General features: G+C 36.2%; 2 protein-coding genes across 2 annotated transcripts in view; both read left to right on the top strand.

Moving 5' to 3' along the window:
- The window catches only part of LOC142341456 (uncharacterized), a 107,702-nt gene extending 105,624 nt beyond the window's left edge, over window positions 1-2,078 (top strand). Inside the window, exons 18-20 of the mRNA XM_075392411.1 lie at window positions 528-692; window positions 898-999; window positions 1,616-2,078. Coding sequence (XP_075248526.1) covers window positions 528-692; window positions 898-999; window positions 1,616-1,995 — 647 coding nt within the window. The 3' untranslated portion in view covers window positions 1,996-2,078. The remainder of the gene's footprint in view (window positions 1-527; window positions 693-897; window positions 1,000-1,615) is intronic.
- LOC142341457 (exosome complex component RRP46-like) overlaps window positions 1-16,511 on the top strand; it is a 360,653-nt gene that overhangs the window by 315 nt on the left and 343,827 nt on the right. The window lies entirely within an intron of this gene.

Below are 16,511 nucleotides of genomic sequence, written 5' to 3'. Positions count from 1 at the left end.
ATTGTGAGCGCTGTCCTGCATATCGTTTCGGCCTGGATGTTGCAAAACTGTATAAAAAGTTTTTACAAGATGCACCCCTTGCACAGATGTATGAGACATTTGTCAGATCGTGCAGGATAGAAATTTATTTGACTAAATTCTTGCTCTAAATTTATTATATCATCTTTCAAAAAGTTGACTTAAAAACTTGAATTGCCTTGTCCAATCTCACCAAAAATCTGGTGAGCGTGATGTAATTCTGATAAGGAGTGTTATAAGAGTTTGATAGATAAATAAAAATAAATAATTATCAATAGATAAATGATTAATAGATAAATAATGATAAATAATTTGTAGAAGAAAGGTGTGATAAAATGTTTTATTACAATTCCATGATCACTGGTATGCAGTAAGTGAATTTCTCTCCTCACAAAACAGATTAAAGCAATCAGTGGTACGTGAAATCGGTTACATGACAATTTACCCAATGCCATTATACCCATTGTCCTGACACCCGTGAAATCAACGTCTTTGATCTCTTGTTTCAGATGATGCTTACTTCGCAGACTACAAAACATTTGAAGATTGTTTTGTCCTTGTTCTCAAATCTGCCCCTAATGATAAGTCATACATGGCCAATGTGATGCCCAGAAACTGTCCAAAATTGAAGCGAGGGGACCCCGGTTATATTCAGTTGGAACGGTGCCCTGAAAGTTAGTTTTAAGATTTGGATTTTACATGGTAATATATTGTAACAGATTAATATTAAACGCAAATCACAGTTCTTTTCCAGCTAGGAAACGATACGAGTCGAATTTTCATTGTTGCGGATGTGAAATTTTTATTGAATAAATAAATAAGTAGTTTATTTGATCACAATTTAGGAATAATTTTTTTGTATTATGATTGGTGTTTTAGGCTTGAGCAAAGTTTTATTTGACGAGACAACAACTTTTGATCAAGTCCATTTCAACTACACATTACCTCAAAACAATCAGCCAGTAAAATATCACCAGGAAGGTGAGTGAGGTTATGGTATCTGTGTTCAATTGTTCTAAAGTCCAATTTTGTAATATAAGTGTTGCAAATTTGACTGCTATTTGCCAAAAAAATATGACCTGTTACCAACAAGATCGTGCCTTTAAAAACTTCCGCAAAATCAACAATGACAAAAAAGGGAAAACAAACACACGTGATAGGAACAACGATTTGATTCGGTAGCTAAGCTATGATTTAATAAAACCCGGATCTATTCTATTCGCCCCCCCCCCCCCAGTGTTTTTTATGACCCCCAGTTACAAATTATATGTTGTTATATAGCACGTTACTGTGTAAGAAAATAGCACGTGCGCCTGGGGGTCATAAAAAATTTATGCTCACTAAACTGGGGGGCCGAAACAGAATAGATCCTAAAACCCTTTCAATAGTTACTCAATTTTCTCCAACCGTGTGTTTATTTTCCCTTTTTTGTCATTGTTGATTTTGCTGGAGTTTTTAAAGCCACCATCTTGTTGGTAACATGTCCATAAATACTGAACTAAAATATGCCCATTGGGCTTCTTTGGTGGGTGGTAAAGTTACTTTCTTTATATATTTATTTAATATCTTAATATTCCCCCCGTTGTGTCTATTTCAGATGAGAGTGGTGTTGGTGCCTACTTCGTGCCTCTCATGGTGGGCTTCGTTGCAGTGCCTTTAATCGCTGTTCTCTTCGCTTGCGTATCAGTCGCACTTTGCAGAAGGAGCGGCAATTCCCTCATGACCACAGTCAGGAATCACAACCCCATCTCTCTAAATGGAAATTTCTCCAGCATGAGCAGATTTGGAATTCTCAAGGAAGATGAGGATGATGATGTAAACTTCCGTGACCTTGAGGACACAAGAGATGAAGGTCACGTGGTGTTTACACATGCGAATGTGAACGGAACTGGTGTGAATAACTCCAGAGGTCACATAGATGCTACTGGTCACAATAGTTATAAAGCAATGAGTGATGAAAGTTTTTTCAGCTTATAAAAACTGCTCTATCTTTTAATTTAGCAAAATGCGATGTAGAAAGCCGGTGTAATTTAAGATGTGCTTCTGAAAATCTCGCGCTTCGCCCGTGATATTAAAATTCATCGCCTTTTTAATTTTTTTAATTTTGTCAAAATATCTTTTCTAAATTGACGGGACTACTAAAGAATTTGTCAACTTTTGCCTTGATTACGTCATTTGATGGTTATTACAGAGAAATTTAATCCTTCATACGAGAACAGGATACGGAATGAAAGAAAAGACGGCCAGTGCTATTATTTATGACTCCTATTTTAATTTGTAACATTAGAGGTCACAATTGACAAATATCGGGAACTGTTACCCCACGCCCCTCCCACGGTACAATGGTATCATATATGAAAAAGTCTTTAACCTTTATATCAATTGTACACCTTTATGTTAAAAATTTCAATGGATAGTACAAGCACTGATTATAATCAGTGCTTGTTCTATCCATTGAAATTTTAACGGAGTTAAGGTAAACCGTTGATAAGGTGAAGTTAAGGTAAAGTTTACCTTATTTTTAACTTAACTCGAGTTAAGGTAAAAAATTTACGTTAACTCTTTTAAGGTAAAATTACCTTAACTTTATTTAGTTAAGGTAGTGAGGCCTTAACTTTTCAGGTAAAGTTCAAGTAAAGTCAGGATTGGTTAAGGTGAGTTAAGGAAAGGCAAATCTACCTTAACAGTTAAGGTGAGTTAGGATGTTTTTTAAGGTAAATTTACCTTAACTTTATTTAGTGTGTAGGATACACAAGCCATTATCTGTACAAAACACGTGTTTGTTTGTCCAGACATATTTATGAATATTTTTGTTTACGGGGAAACAGGTCTCATATATCTACTCAAAAACATATCGGGATTTGAAAATTTTAAGAACCCTAATTTTACACCGGCTTTCTTATATATTTAGTCGCTTTGAGGTTGTTCCAACAATCTTTCACCCCTGAGCAGCTCAAATATTGTCAACTTCTCAGTGACTAATTATCATCTATTCAAAAGCTATCTCTCAGCTGCGTTCATGAAGTTTAATCATTCATTACAATCAATTTTGTTATCTCCTTTGTTTATTGATAAATTAGAAACGCTAAATGATATTTTTGTCTCTTTTGCCTTCTGTTAAGTGTCTTCCCCAATTGAGCCCTTCTATTGTAAATAGATGAGTAGTTGTTACATAGTAAATTACCTTGCCCATTTGTAAATAATATTTTAAAGTTAAAGTTTTCTGAAAGGACTTTTTTAGATCAATTACTATCTAATATTAGTACAATCTTTCAGAACTTGAATTATGTAGGCTCAATTCACGCCCAAGGTCGACAGTTGTTTATACCTTATCCGGATGTTAATTTCTAAGATCCATAATTAGCACTACCTGCCTGCACTATACTGAGCTGATTTTTTGCTCGCCCATAAATTAAGTTTCACCTTCGAGTTTCATTTCTTCAATTTAATCCTTAATAGTGGTCTATAGCGACTTCAAATCATCTCATTTGAAGCTAGTTATTAAAACATAACAGCGTTTATAATTAATTGCTCTCAAACGAAGTTTGTAGCAACTATATTCGTCCTGTCGGTCTTTTTTATGCGATTTTCCGCTTTACCGATTTTTCGTCTGACGCTTTTGACTTTTCGTCCTCAAAAACGGGATAAACAGGTAGCGCCCATTGGGCATTAAGTGCTCTTAGAGCCTTTCAGCTCTGTTTCAGCTCAAACTGTTTTGGAAACTTATACTTATGGTGTGAAGGGCGGTTCTTAGAGGTTGAAGACACCCGCAATGTTGACCCCCCTATTGCCCCCCCACCGCGCTGTTGCCCCCCCCACCGCAGTGTTGCCCACCCCCAATCAGCCCCCCTCCCGTGGCTAGCTACTGACGAAAACCGCTTGCTAAAAACGCAAATTTATACAATTTTGCAATTTTTTTCAAGCTTTTTGAAAATTTTTGACATTTGTTGTTTTTTATCAGCCATAGGTGTCAAGGAACCTCCTCTAGGGTTTAATAATAGATTACTGCATTGTTTCTAGTGGTAATGGAATGGTTTCAACATTTTAACATCACGAGTTTTGACAATTTTTTGACAAAACGTGCAATTTTTTCAAATTTGACATTTTTTTCCTTATTCAGATCTTTCCAGACCCATGGGCCAGAAAACATCCTAAGGGTCTCAATAATAAGTTTCTGAAAATTTTTTAATGGCCCTGGAATAGTTTTTCAACTTTTTAATGGCACAAATTTTAGCAATTTTTTGATAAAACTTGCTTTTTTTCAAGTTTTGAATTCTTTTTGTCGTTTTTTTTTTATTTTTTTCAGCCTTAAGAGCCGAAGAGCCGCCTCTAGGGTTTGAAAATAGGTTACTGAAGTTTTTCTAGATTAAATGGAGTGTCCTGTAAGATTTCAACATCACAAATTTAAGCCTATTTTTGATATTTTTTGCATTTTTTTCCCTTTTTCTACATTTATAGTCATTATTCAGATTTTTTGAGCCTAAAGGGTCAAAAAGCCTCCAATAGGGTTTGATAATAAGTTACTGGAAAATTTTATTTGGTCATGGTTTAATTTTCAACTTTTTAATATCGCAAGTTTTATCAGTTTTTTTTAAATAAAATTTGCAATTTTTTGAAGTTTTTTAATTTTTTTGTTATTTTTAAGGGTTCTCTAGCCTCAAGAGCCATGGAACTTCCTTTAGGTTACTGCATATTTTATAGAAGTAAGTAATGGAATGTTCTTCAAAATTTTAATATCACAAATTTAAGCAATTTTTTAAATTATTTGCAATTTTTCATGTTTGAATTTTTCTCGGCAACAGATGCCATGGGACCTCCTCCAAGGTTTGATAATAGGCTGTTGCATAGTTTATAGAGTTAGTGGGATGGTGATCAACATTTTTTATTACTCCAGTTTTAGTAATATTTGGATAAATTTTAATTGCTTCAAATTTTTGGAAAATTTTTGTTCCAAGTGTATGGATCTTTATGAGCCTGTGAAACTATTTCAGGCTTGAAGCAAGGATACCGGATAGTCTCTTGAGATGATGAAATGACTTTTAAGATATTAATGTTTTGTATTCTAGCAAAATTTTGTTAAAATTTGTAAAAATTTTCAATATTTTGTCCATTTAACGACCATTACTGGCCAAGTCTCAGGAGATGAGTTACTTGACAGAACTCTCGAGACAGAAAATGGTTTTGAACTTTTCGTCTGACCCATTTGACTTTCGTCTTAAGAAATGGGATGAAGAGGTAGCGCCCTGAGATCACTAAACCGTGGCTAGCTGTTGACGAAGCCAGCCGCTCGCCGGTCGTTTGAGAGCAATTCGCCCGACGTTGGTCGGTTATCTGAATTGCTCGGCTAAAATTGAACATAATAGCTCTTCAAGAATCAAATTAAAATGTGTATTCACAACCCGTACCAAATAAATACAAGAAGACAGAAAACAAAGTTAAATATCAACATTAATTGCAAGTTTAATCTCGACGTTCGCACAGTAATTTCGATGCCTCGTTTGTATACACTCTTAGCGTCTTTACTCCACCACAAGAATTTTTGACCATTTTTCCAACAGTTTTCATCATTTTATTTGGATCCGGGCTCAGGGGAAGTTTTTCCAGGTGTGCACTCATTCCGGTGGAAATGTATTGCGAGACTTTAGAGAGGGAATTGCAAAATAGAGTGGTGTGATATGTCGCCCAAATAATGGCTAATGCTGTAGCGTAGCCAGCAATTTTTCTAAAATTGGAGAAATAGTAGAAATTAAGACGAAGTAAAGCATTTATCGTAATAATAATACAAAGTAGTCGTTGCTTTTTCCGGTCGAACACTTTCAGGCTAGAATCGTCTTGCTTTTTGCTCGCCCATAATTTAAGTTTCAATTTCGAGTGCTATTCAGCAGCCCTTAAAGTTTTTAGCGAGTTATTGTGTTTCTAATTTACGGCCTGCAGTGGGCTAATTGTGGCGTGATTTCTTGTGTCTATAGGCTGTGTAATGTAAGTAATAGCCGCCATCAGCTTCTCAACGACTTTCATTTAGGCGCTCTCCTTTTCACAATTCAAGAAAAAAATATTTGTATCAGAGTTTTGTGTGACAGTTTTATCGGGTTTAAATTTGATTTTCCGCATCCCAATTTTGCTGTCCTTTCATATTCGTTATCAGAGTAACGCTGAAACATCAGCCAGGTAGCCAATTCGTGGGTCTGTTGGAGATACTTCTCCAATTACTAAATTGGGGGGACGAGGAGAACCCACAAGAGCTTGTTCTTCGAAGATATAAGGGACAGGTGATTATTGGGAGGCTTGTAATTGTGGTGCACTAGTATTAGGCGTCTCAGTAACCTGTGTGCGACGGAGTTGAACGATTTCGAGTAGTAGGATGACTTTGCGACGCAATTTCATGTGATTTATTGACACTTGTTGTTGTCGGCACGTTAGATGGGTTGCGTAAGATTGAAATCGGTCAACTTTCTTGAATCATATTTGCATTGTTTTGTCGCCGTGGCCTTTTTGTTGCCTGAGTTTCCGTGTTTTCAAATAAATAGAGTTTAGGGGCATTTCGGTGTCTCTTTGAAGTAGATGTCTCAGAGGCGGTCTCTTGTCCTCACGATTCGGCTATGCAAAGTTATGGTGGAGGGAGAATTGTAGCGGCTTTAGTCTGAGTTCTCTTGTTTTTCGACTTATTGAAATCCGGATTTGTTGGTTTTCGCGCCACGATTGCGCGTTGGACATATGGGTTTGTCGACGAGACCACGGAAACAGATTCGGAACTGCGACGGCGAATTTTGCCACTCCCCTTCAAGTCTTTGATATGTTTCGCCACCTTCTCTTCTGCGGTTTTACCATGAGGTGGAAACCGGCGTTGTGCATGTTCCCATAGTGGGGTTGAACGTTCCTTGCTAGAACCGATTTCAGCTAGATAGCTGTTTCCAACTTTTACTGATTGTTCGCCTGGCTCTTTAATGGAAGAAGTAGTAAGAGAGACTTTTCGACCACCGATCCGTGGGCCAGAATCTCGTACAAGCCGTCGAGTTTTTTCTTTGAGCGCTTGTGAGCTGGTGTCTTTCGCGCTGGTATCTTTTTTAGCTGGTATCTTCTGGTATTCTTCGAGAATGAGCTCCAAAGGGACTGATTTTAGTTGTAAGTTGTTCACATATACGCATCTGATAAATAGTTGATTTAAATGCATGTTTAACATTGAAGTTTTTTATCTTTGTCGGCGTTTAACTGTTTGTATCATTTGCTCCACCAAACAATAGCTTTATGATAGTTAGCAGGCGCCTAAGCCTATAGTTCCCGGTATTCCATGAATGTGTACATAGTCTTGAAGATATTTAATTACATTGCCTCCAACAGCTTTTTCAAACACTTCTGCAGACGGATAGAATAACGGTCAATACTTGCCAAAAATATATCTCATGTCCTTATTCATTTATTATTGGCCCCCAAAATCAATTTGTGTTTCATTAGGTTCTACGCAATGTTAATGTGGTTGCCATTTAGATGCTGGTATTATTCGTTTCAAATTCTTACCTATTTCAGTACACTGATGACATTTGAGAAAACGCTGTTGACATTTGAGAAAACGCTTAATGTTTTCGCAGTGTATGTACTGCCACCATGCATAATACGAAATGGAAAACATTCCCCGACTACCGGGAAGGCTGCGTGGAGCGACTTCCTTACTGCATCCCTCAGGACGTGTGGAATTGTCACGGGATTGTCGACCCAGAGGCACCCTGATTACACACGCAGGTCCCTTCAAAAACTGATATTGTATGGACTGATTGAGCAGCACTGGTTGATAACTCATTCCCGAACTTTTTTAAGGGTTGCATCTTTGGTCATCATGATATTCCAAAAGAATTTGCCCTTTTCAAGTAATGTTTTAAATAGATGACAAAGAGAGGCAATATTCGGTATAAATTTATTTATGTGATGTGTTTTCTTCAGATTAGTTGGTGGACTGAGGGACAGAATTGCTGCGGTTTTCACCGACAGAAATGAGGGGGTAGATTCACCGCTAGTAATAATAAAGTTGCAATGGCATGCCGTATCCGGGTGTAAATTTACTCGACTGTACGCGTATTGCAAATCCAAAGATGAATAGTTTGCTGAATGAGAGGAGTCAGGTTCATTTGAATTTTGTGTCATGGAGTCTATTATATTTTCCATTTTCGGCATTTGATTTTGTTCTTGTGTATAATTTTGTTTAAATTTTCGAATAAATGGCTAACTTTATTGACTGATCATTTTTGACAAATGTGTCAATTGGTGAAATAAAATTTTCACTCGATGAACTATCCAATTTTTCATTATGTCCGTTTGAAATTAATTTATGAATTTCGGTGTTAAGTTTTGATTTTTAGTTAAATGGCACCCTTTGTCCTTTATGGTGAGTAGGGGTAAAATGTTTGAAATTTCGAACGAACTACAATGTTCTTTGGTTCACCAATACGAGTCACCAATCTGGGAAAGTCTTTGTGAATCTCGTTTTTGTGTGGACATTCAAGTTGTGGAAGATCAAATGTATTTAAGGTAGTTTAGGACATACATCTCTCCCTAGTTGGGGTTTATGATTTTCTTTGACATCAATAATATCAACTGGATTCGCTGCGCGATCGTTAATTGTAATTAAAGACTGCATTTTGCCCACTATGGTTATTGGTGTATTTGAATACTTTCTTAATTCTAGTGCATTTGAGCTGCTATTCCAAAATAGGAATTAATCTGTAGTGACTAAACGGCGAGCTAAGCTTTCATTTATGATAGTACATGCGCTACCCGAATCCACAGTTATCATGCTTTGGATATTTCTCAGAGTTAGTTGTTGAATAATAGGTTCAACCATTTCTGATTCACCTGAGATGGTAGCTACGCAATTATCATCAGACAAAGAATAGTTTGAATCAAATTCAGGGTTATAGTTTTCATGGAATTCATTAAATTTATCGTCTTCGGGTGGTGTTATTTCTTCTGTTTAGACGCTGTTAATTTGTTTATTTGGTCTTTTAGTTGAATTTATATTTTGAAATTTGGATCGTATACACTTTTTTGCGAAATGGTTTTGCAATCCAAAATTGAAAAACATCTTTTTTGGGCCGGGCACACCTTAGCGTTGTTCGACTTTCTATCCTTGACAAACAGTTAGGCAGGTTTGGCTCAATTTGCAATTGTCAATTGATGTGTTGTTAAAATTGAGTGTTTTCGCTACACTGGTAGAGGTCACAAAATCTATTGGATCCGCCATGCGTATGAGTAGTTGAAGAGGACATTTTTGATTTGCCGTTCTAATCCCATCTTGTAATTGATCGCCAATTACTTTCCTCATCTGTTATTTTAGCAATAAATACATCTCTAACCAAGGAATCTTCTTTATCTCCAAAATCACAGTTATCTGAAAGTTCTTTTAGGTCTGCAAAAAATTTTTCCACAGATTCGTCGTTTTATTGTTTTCTCATTAAGAACTGAAAACGATCGAAAGTAATGTTCCTCTGTTTGGTAAAAGCAATATCACTGGCAGTCCACGAATTTTCTGTTCTTATTTCATCTACATTTCCTCTAAGATTTTTGCTGTTGAACACGGTACGCCCTTCCACTCCCAGACAGAAATGAAAGTGACGCTGCTTTCTAGTCAGCAATTTTCCATGTCTTGTCTCCACATAAAAACCCTTGAGCTGTTACCTTAGCACATTTATTCCTCCATACTACTTTCAGTTGGGCATTTCAAAACTGGCATTCACGTTCAGCTTGAGCGTTTGTGTTTTATTTTTTTCTCTGCATAAATCGGTTCCGGTGGCAAGGTAACTGTCATGGGTGATGGTTGTTACAGAACGTCAATTTGAATTTCTTTTTCGGCTAATATAGCCAGCTTTAGGTGTATTTTCCATTTTTCCCGTCTCAAGGGGGGTAGGGGTAACCACAGTCGCTTTATGCCAAGAGGGTTCGATACCAAGCGGTGATATTCCCGAATCGAGCATTGCTAACTGCGCCATGTGGTGACTGTTGAAATTGAACTATGATTTCACAGTGCGATTGTAGAAACGCGGTGCGAATCCAAGATTGAAAACTGAATTACTTAGCAGGATTGAATTGCGTGAGTTGTCACGAAGAAGCAAAAACAAAATAGTGATTGTCTGATGAAAATCAGGCATGAACAAAATAGTATTTACAGACAGCGAAAAATTAGAGAGTTATGATCAAAGTTTTTATTCATGTGGCAAATGCAATTAGTACTAATTTTTTAGTACTCCGAGGACAATTAAATCAACTTAAATATGTAGTGTATTTCCATATCACAAGGGGCAATCAAAAGGGCTTCTTCTGTGCCTTTATATGCGATCAAATTGTTTTGAAGAAAACAATAAACTCTTTTTAACCTTCTCAAAGTATAGTCCATCGCAATCTGTCGGAATACCTGTGATGTCATAAAATTCTGTTGTGAAACGACCCATACCTGTCATCCTCGTATCAGTCATTGTTCCACTTTTTATTTTAAACCTAATTTTTAGCTGTTTCTGGTTGCAAATTTTATTAGCTCTAAGCTTAATTCATATCTATATTAGTGAAAGAAGTGTTATGCGACGCGGGATAACTTATGTGGTGGGAAATTTAATCGACCCCTTTTATTTATTTTTGTTAATTGATTTTGGATCATTTGCGAGTTGAAGGCTAACTTTATAATTTGATCTGTTTTAACTGTGACAGTTATTATGGAAAAAAATACTGGTCAGAGGATTCTGATAATGTTTCAATACCTAATTTTGTTAATTCTCTATTGAATTTTTCTCATAATTTCACTGGAAATAGTCTATGTTGATAATGTTTATGTTGGAGTTTTCTAGGAAATTTTGAACGTGCTACTTGAGCGACCGATGCGAGTAAAAAGATTAGTCCTTTCCAGCACGGATTTTAGTTGGACAGTGCCTTTTAATGTTGTTGGCAATATTACTTGATGATGATATTGAAGGGTTTTGTGTGACGGCTAGGCCTAATTTATTGAAAAGATCGCGGATTTTAAAGGTTTTATCCCGACTAATACAACTGTGAATTCTGCCGCCCGGATGTGCCAAACATTACTGAATATTTTTGTGCGAAATGTCGCTCGGATGATGACTGGCTCGTTAGAGAATGTTCGCAATTTTAGGTTGATTTGATTTGTCGATTCATATTACTTTAGGGGAAATTTGTGGTGGTCAAGCAAGCCGATAGGCAAGCAAGCTGAATTTCGAAAATGAGGTCAAGCAAGCCGAATTTTGAAAATGAGGTCAAGCAAGCCGAAAAATTTTGGGATACCGGTATTTTAAGTTGCCCCTGGCGGGCCGGTGGGCGCGCTTCCAGCCCGCGATTTCCGGATTACATCCCACAGCGGATGAGAGGCATGGCCATGGACAGCGGTCCGCTGAGTCCCGTACCCACTAGATGTCTAAAAATTGACGTATTTTTGTTTCTTTGGTGCATTGGAATACATTATGCATTATAATAGTACGCGCAGTATTGATTGTAACGGCTAACAATGTATTTTTTCTCATAGATTACATAACTATTACATAACTTTCGGCTTGCTTTTCTGTCGGCTTACTTTTGCTTCGGTTTACTTTGCATTCGCCGAAATTTGTAATGCGCATTACAATTGAATTGTCCAAAAAGCTGCAGTCACTGCCGTGGTCTAAAAGGGGTGCGACTGTTATCGTTTGATCACTTTTCACTGTGATATTTATTGGGGTAAAATCTGGTTGGAGCAATTATATTGTCTTTTAATATATTCCATTTGTTTTGTTAAGTCTATGCCAATTTTTTCCTTTAAATTGATTGGAATTAGTCTGCCTTTATGATGTTTAAATTGAAACCTTCAGTGAAATTACGATCTTGCCACGTTGGTCTTTTTGTGACTAATACTCGTTTAAAAGTCAAGGAAGTTCTTTGTGACATGAATTATAATTGGCCATTGCATTGTATTATTGTTGTTGAAAAAATTACCAGACTATGGCGATGATGATGAAGGGATTTGCGTGGCGGCAAGGCCAATTGTATTGGAACCATCCCATTCAATCAAAATTTAAGCCCATCTGATACAACTTTCAATTTCGTCTTCGGTTTGCGCAAACCATTACCAGATGTTGGAGTGCAATTTGTCCCTTGGGTTATGATTGGCTCATTAGACGTGGTACGCAAATTAGGCCGATTTTAATTCTTTTTTTTCAGATGACCACTTGAATCCACGATTCTGTCTGTGGGAATCCTGGGAGAGGTACGCTGATTTTGAACTGAGTTCATTTGATAACCGACTTGAGGCGAAATGATCTGCTTTTTGGTTGATAAGGTTAAAGCTAGTAAAAACTAGCTAGTGTATCGTTATGAGATTAAATTTGATGTTGTTTTCTCAGCGCCAGTTTCGAGTTCATTGCGAATTCAAGTGCTCTAAAGGGTTTCAAGGTCTATTTTAAGAGCTCTCTTTGGTTTTCGGGGCACTTAGACATAATAATAAAAATAAATTGTTCGTAGTGCCGTTGTCATAAAATATTAGCAAGAAAAAACATACCTTGTACAAATACAATTGGTTACAATTTGTGACACTACAAGGTCGCCATTAAACCTATCTGGTTTGCTTGCAGGCGCCTCACGGAAGATTTGTGCAATTTTAGTTGAAAGAATAATAAAAAAAGTGTTTAAAAATGAAAAGTTGTCCTTTCCAGTAGAGATTAACTAAAGAAACTGTGTTTGTAGCTATCAAAAATTTTGCTCTAATGAGCATGAAAGAGTCTGTCTAGCAGGTCCTGGTTGCCAGTTATATAAAGATTCAAAAATGTATGGTAAAATTATTTTATCTTTGCCTCTTTTATTGTTCTAACATCTTCAATAAAAGAGTTGTTATAATTCAATGCCATTTTAAGCATCCCAAGAACTCTACACTTCAATGAATTACTATCGAATCTTTGTCTGCTAATTTTTACAAACTGTCCACGATTTCTCTTTTTCATGATATCATTAAGGTCCGAGTCCCCTATTATGGTTGAAAAAACTTCACTTAGTGGTTGCTTTTTTATTAGTTTTACTAGTAGTTTGAATATTTCAAAAGCATGTAACTCTGATGCGTTGCTTATCAAATTGTGAACTCGTATTCGCTCGATTGACTTGTACTCACGCTTCCAGAAAATTATTTTTAAATTTTTTTAAATTAATAAGTTGATTGGTTTTAAAAAATTTTCGTTAGTAGATCCGTAGATCAAAATTCCGTATTGTACTATCGGTTTGACATAAATTTTAAAAATTTTAATAAGCTGTGTTCTTGTAAAAATAAGGCGTAATCGGTAGAAAAGGGAACAAAATTTTAAAAGCTTCTCTTTGACGTAGTTAATATGATCTTTGAATTTCAAATGGTTGTCTATTATTAATCCTAGATACCTGAAAGAGCTGGTTTGTTCAATTTCCGCTCGGTTAACTGTTGTTTTGTGCTGTTTTAGATGGCGTCCTTTTCCAAAAACCATGTGTTTTGTTTTTGTTGTGTTAATTGTCAGTTTGTTTTTATGAAACCAATTCGCAACTGCGGCTAGTGCGGCATCGTGATTTTTTCCTAGAGTCTCAGTAATACCTTTATTAGAAACTACTGTTTCGTCAGCATAAAGTATAGTTTGTTTTTCTATTGACTTTAGAGTTGGAATGTCGTTTAGTTAGATAATGAGAAGCAGTAGACCGAGAATTGATCCTTGCGGGACTCCACATTTAACGTTTTTCTTTTCAGATTCAACTTTTTCTCTTTTAATATATTGGAGTGGGTCTTTCAGATAGGATTCAAGCATTTTCAGTACCGTTCCTCGGAGTGCGTAGTGCTCACACTTTTTCAGCAGTAGCTCATGGTTCACTGTATCAAAAGCTTTTTTTAGATAAAAAAGTGCATTTAATTAAGTTTTTTTATATAAACCAGTTTGCTCTAATTACTTCAGTTAAGGATGCTATGGCGTCAACAGTACTTAATTTGCTTCGAAAACCAAATTGATTTTTTGAAAATGTGTTGTTTTTGCTCAAAAACGTATAAATTCTTTTATATAAAAGTTTTTCAAATAGTTTGCCAATGGCTGTAAGAAGTGAGATTGGTCTGTAATTTGTGGGTTTGCTACGATCACCGCTTTGGAAAAAGGCACAATTTTGGCTATTTTCAGGCACTGTGGAAATACGCCAAGTTTCAGACACTCATTATATAATGTTTCAAGTAGTGGACTAACTGCCCGAGATATTTTTTTGAGTAAAAAGTAGTTTATGTTGTGGCAGTCTAAACTAAACTCTAATGGAAGCACTCGCAGTGTGTCAATGATGTCGGAACTGGTTATTGGGAAACATAACATGGTATTTGTGTTAGTTTCGATTTCATACTTCTGCTTTGGATCAAACGCTTTTGCTAGCTCTACTCCAATGTTTGCGAAAAAAGTGTTAAAGGTTTCTATGTTTTCTACTATTTGTTTATTGTGGTGAGTCGTTAAAGTTTTGCCCGATGTTTCATTGAAGAGATTGAAGAACTTCCTTTTGCTATTGGGAATACTGGGAGATATCTGGGATAACTTCTCGAAAACATTTCTCACTTGTTTGCAAAATCGCAACTTTGGCCAGCACTTTGAGTTTACCGTAAAAGTGTTCAACTGTTTCGCGTTCGAACTGTTTAGTGAGCAGAAAAACATTCCTGCAAATTTGATATTGCAAGTTTGATTAAACGCTTCCTCCATGCGATTTTCAAAAGTCTAGTGAGATTTTCTACGGAGCTGTGTGGATTCTTGCAATTGAAGACTGTTCTTCTTTCAATTCCAATACAAAGCGATAGCAACGTAATGCTATTTTTGGTCCGCCAGTGCAATTGTTTATCACAGATTCCCGTCTTGATGATCCCTTGACATTGGTTTTGCCTATCCATTTTTTGTGATGCGTTTAGTGTTTGCCGATTGTGCCATTTTGTACTCGATTAGAACTGAGTAGAGGATTTGCAGAATGTGTGCGCTTTAAAATCAAATAATCGCCTGATGATATTTATTTTACTCTGAATGCTTGTGTTGGAAAGCGGGTAATTAGATTTAGCAACACGTCGGGAAATATGAAAAAAGAGTGACTAACTCAGTTTCTAATCGAAGTCAAAAGACATTAGTTCAACAGTCGTTAAATTGTGTAAGTTGAATAATTGAAATGATTTAAAATACAACAAGAATATGTCTAGTAGTTTGGAAGGTAAAAACATGAACTTAATGAGGACATCAAATTCAATTTACTGTACTAAACATATACGAATATACTTTAGACTCCACTCAATATTTATCACCTCAGCTTTTCGTATTTTTGACGAGCTTATAAAACTTAGTAAAGGCTTTCTCCCACAAAATGTTCCAAGCACAGGCCTATCAGCAACTAGCCAAAACATTGCGTCATATGTTGGAAAAAATTCTGTTTGTTTTCAATCATTATCTCATTTCCACGATCAGCGTGCCTTCATATAATGAAAAGATGCAACGTTACAAAGTTTTCTCTGCTAAAATAATTTTGAAGGTTTTGTTAACTTTTTGTTTGTTAGGCGGCCTTTGGACAAGGCTTCTCAACAATTGCCGTTACAAAAACTGACTATGGTTGGCTTTGATTTTGTTTTCATGAACTTATCTAGCTCCAAAATTAATGGGCAAAAACATTCGGTTCAGATCTAAAATTTCTTCATTGTTGCCAATGTTATTGCAACTTTCAAGATGATTCAAAAAACCGCCAAAATTGCAACAAAAACTTGACTCTTTTGTCCAACAACGTGAAACTTAGACGTGCTCTTCTAGCAAATAATTAGACTAGAGATATGTTTTAAAACATAATTTTGGCGATCATCCGCCTTGATAATAAGGACATAAAACCTTCTGAATTAAATTTTTTTTGAAACAAAGAGGGGGCATGAGCACACCCCAAGACTAATATCCAAGACTACGACAGAGCAAGAGTTTCTTATTGCAGACGAGCCAACCAAAGACGAAGAGTTTTTTTTCAAGGGTTTTCAGACGTCACCCGACCAAGAAGGCCTGATATTTTTTCGGTTACAGACGTCACCAAGAGATGATCGCCCGAGGTTCCAGACGTCACCTTAGAAGTCCTTTCCCCGGTTAGACGTATCCAAAAAAAACGTGATTTTTTTTGCGACAAAAAATCTCAAACACACAAAAATTGTCCCCCAACGAGCTTTTGGTAGATGGTTTATGAAAGTAATAGCCGTGAGCAACTACAAGTCAGCAATTAACGAAAAAAAAACAAATTGCCCGAAAAAACGATATAGCATTTTTTGCATCGGAAAAACTCAAAAACAATTTTCTCAATTTGTCGCAAAAAATCTACATGAAAGTAAAATTTTTATTTGAATAGAACACTTCAGTTGGACTTAAAATCAATTTTATGCAAAATTTTTGTTCCAAAAATGAGAAAGTCGAAAAAGTGCTTTTTTGAGCGTCAAAAATCAAAAAACGTTTCTCTAACGTTTTAATGAAAACTTTTTATTAAATCCA

Source organism: Convolutriloba macropyga, chromosome 6 (genome assembly GCF_964194025.1).
Source record: "Convolutriloba macropyga chromosome 6, txConMacr16.3, whole genome shotgun sequence".
In the NCBI taxonomy this organism is placed as follows: Eukaryota; Metazoa; Xenacoelomorpha; order Acoela; family Convolutidae; genus Convolutriloba; species Convolutriloba macropyga.
The sequence above is the reverse complement of the archived record's forward strand: the minus strand, read 5'-3'. Positions and strand labels throughout refer to the sequence as shown.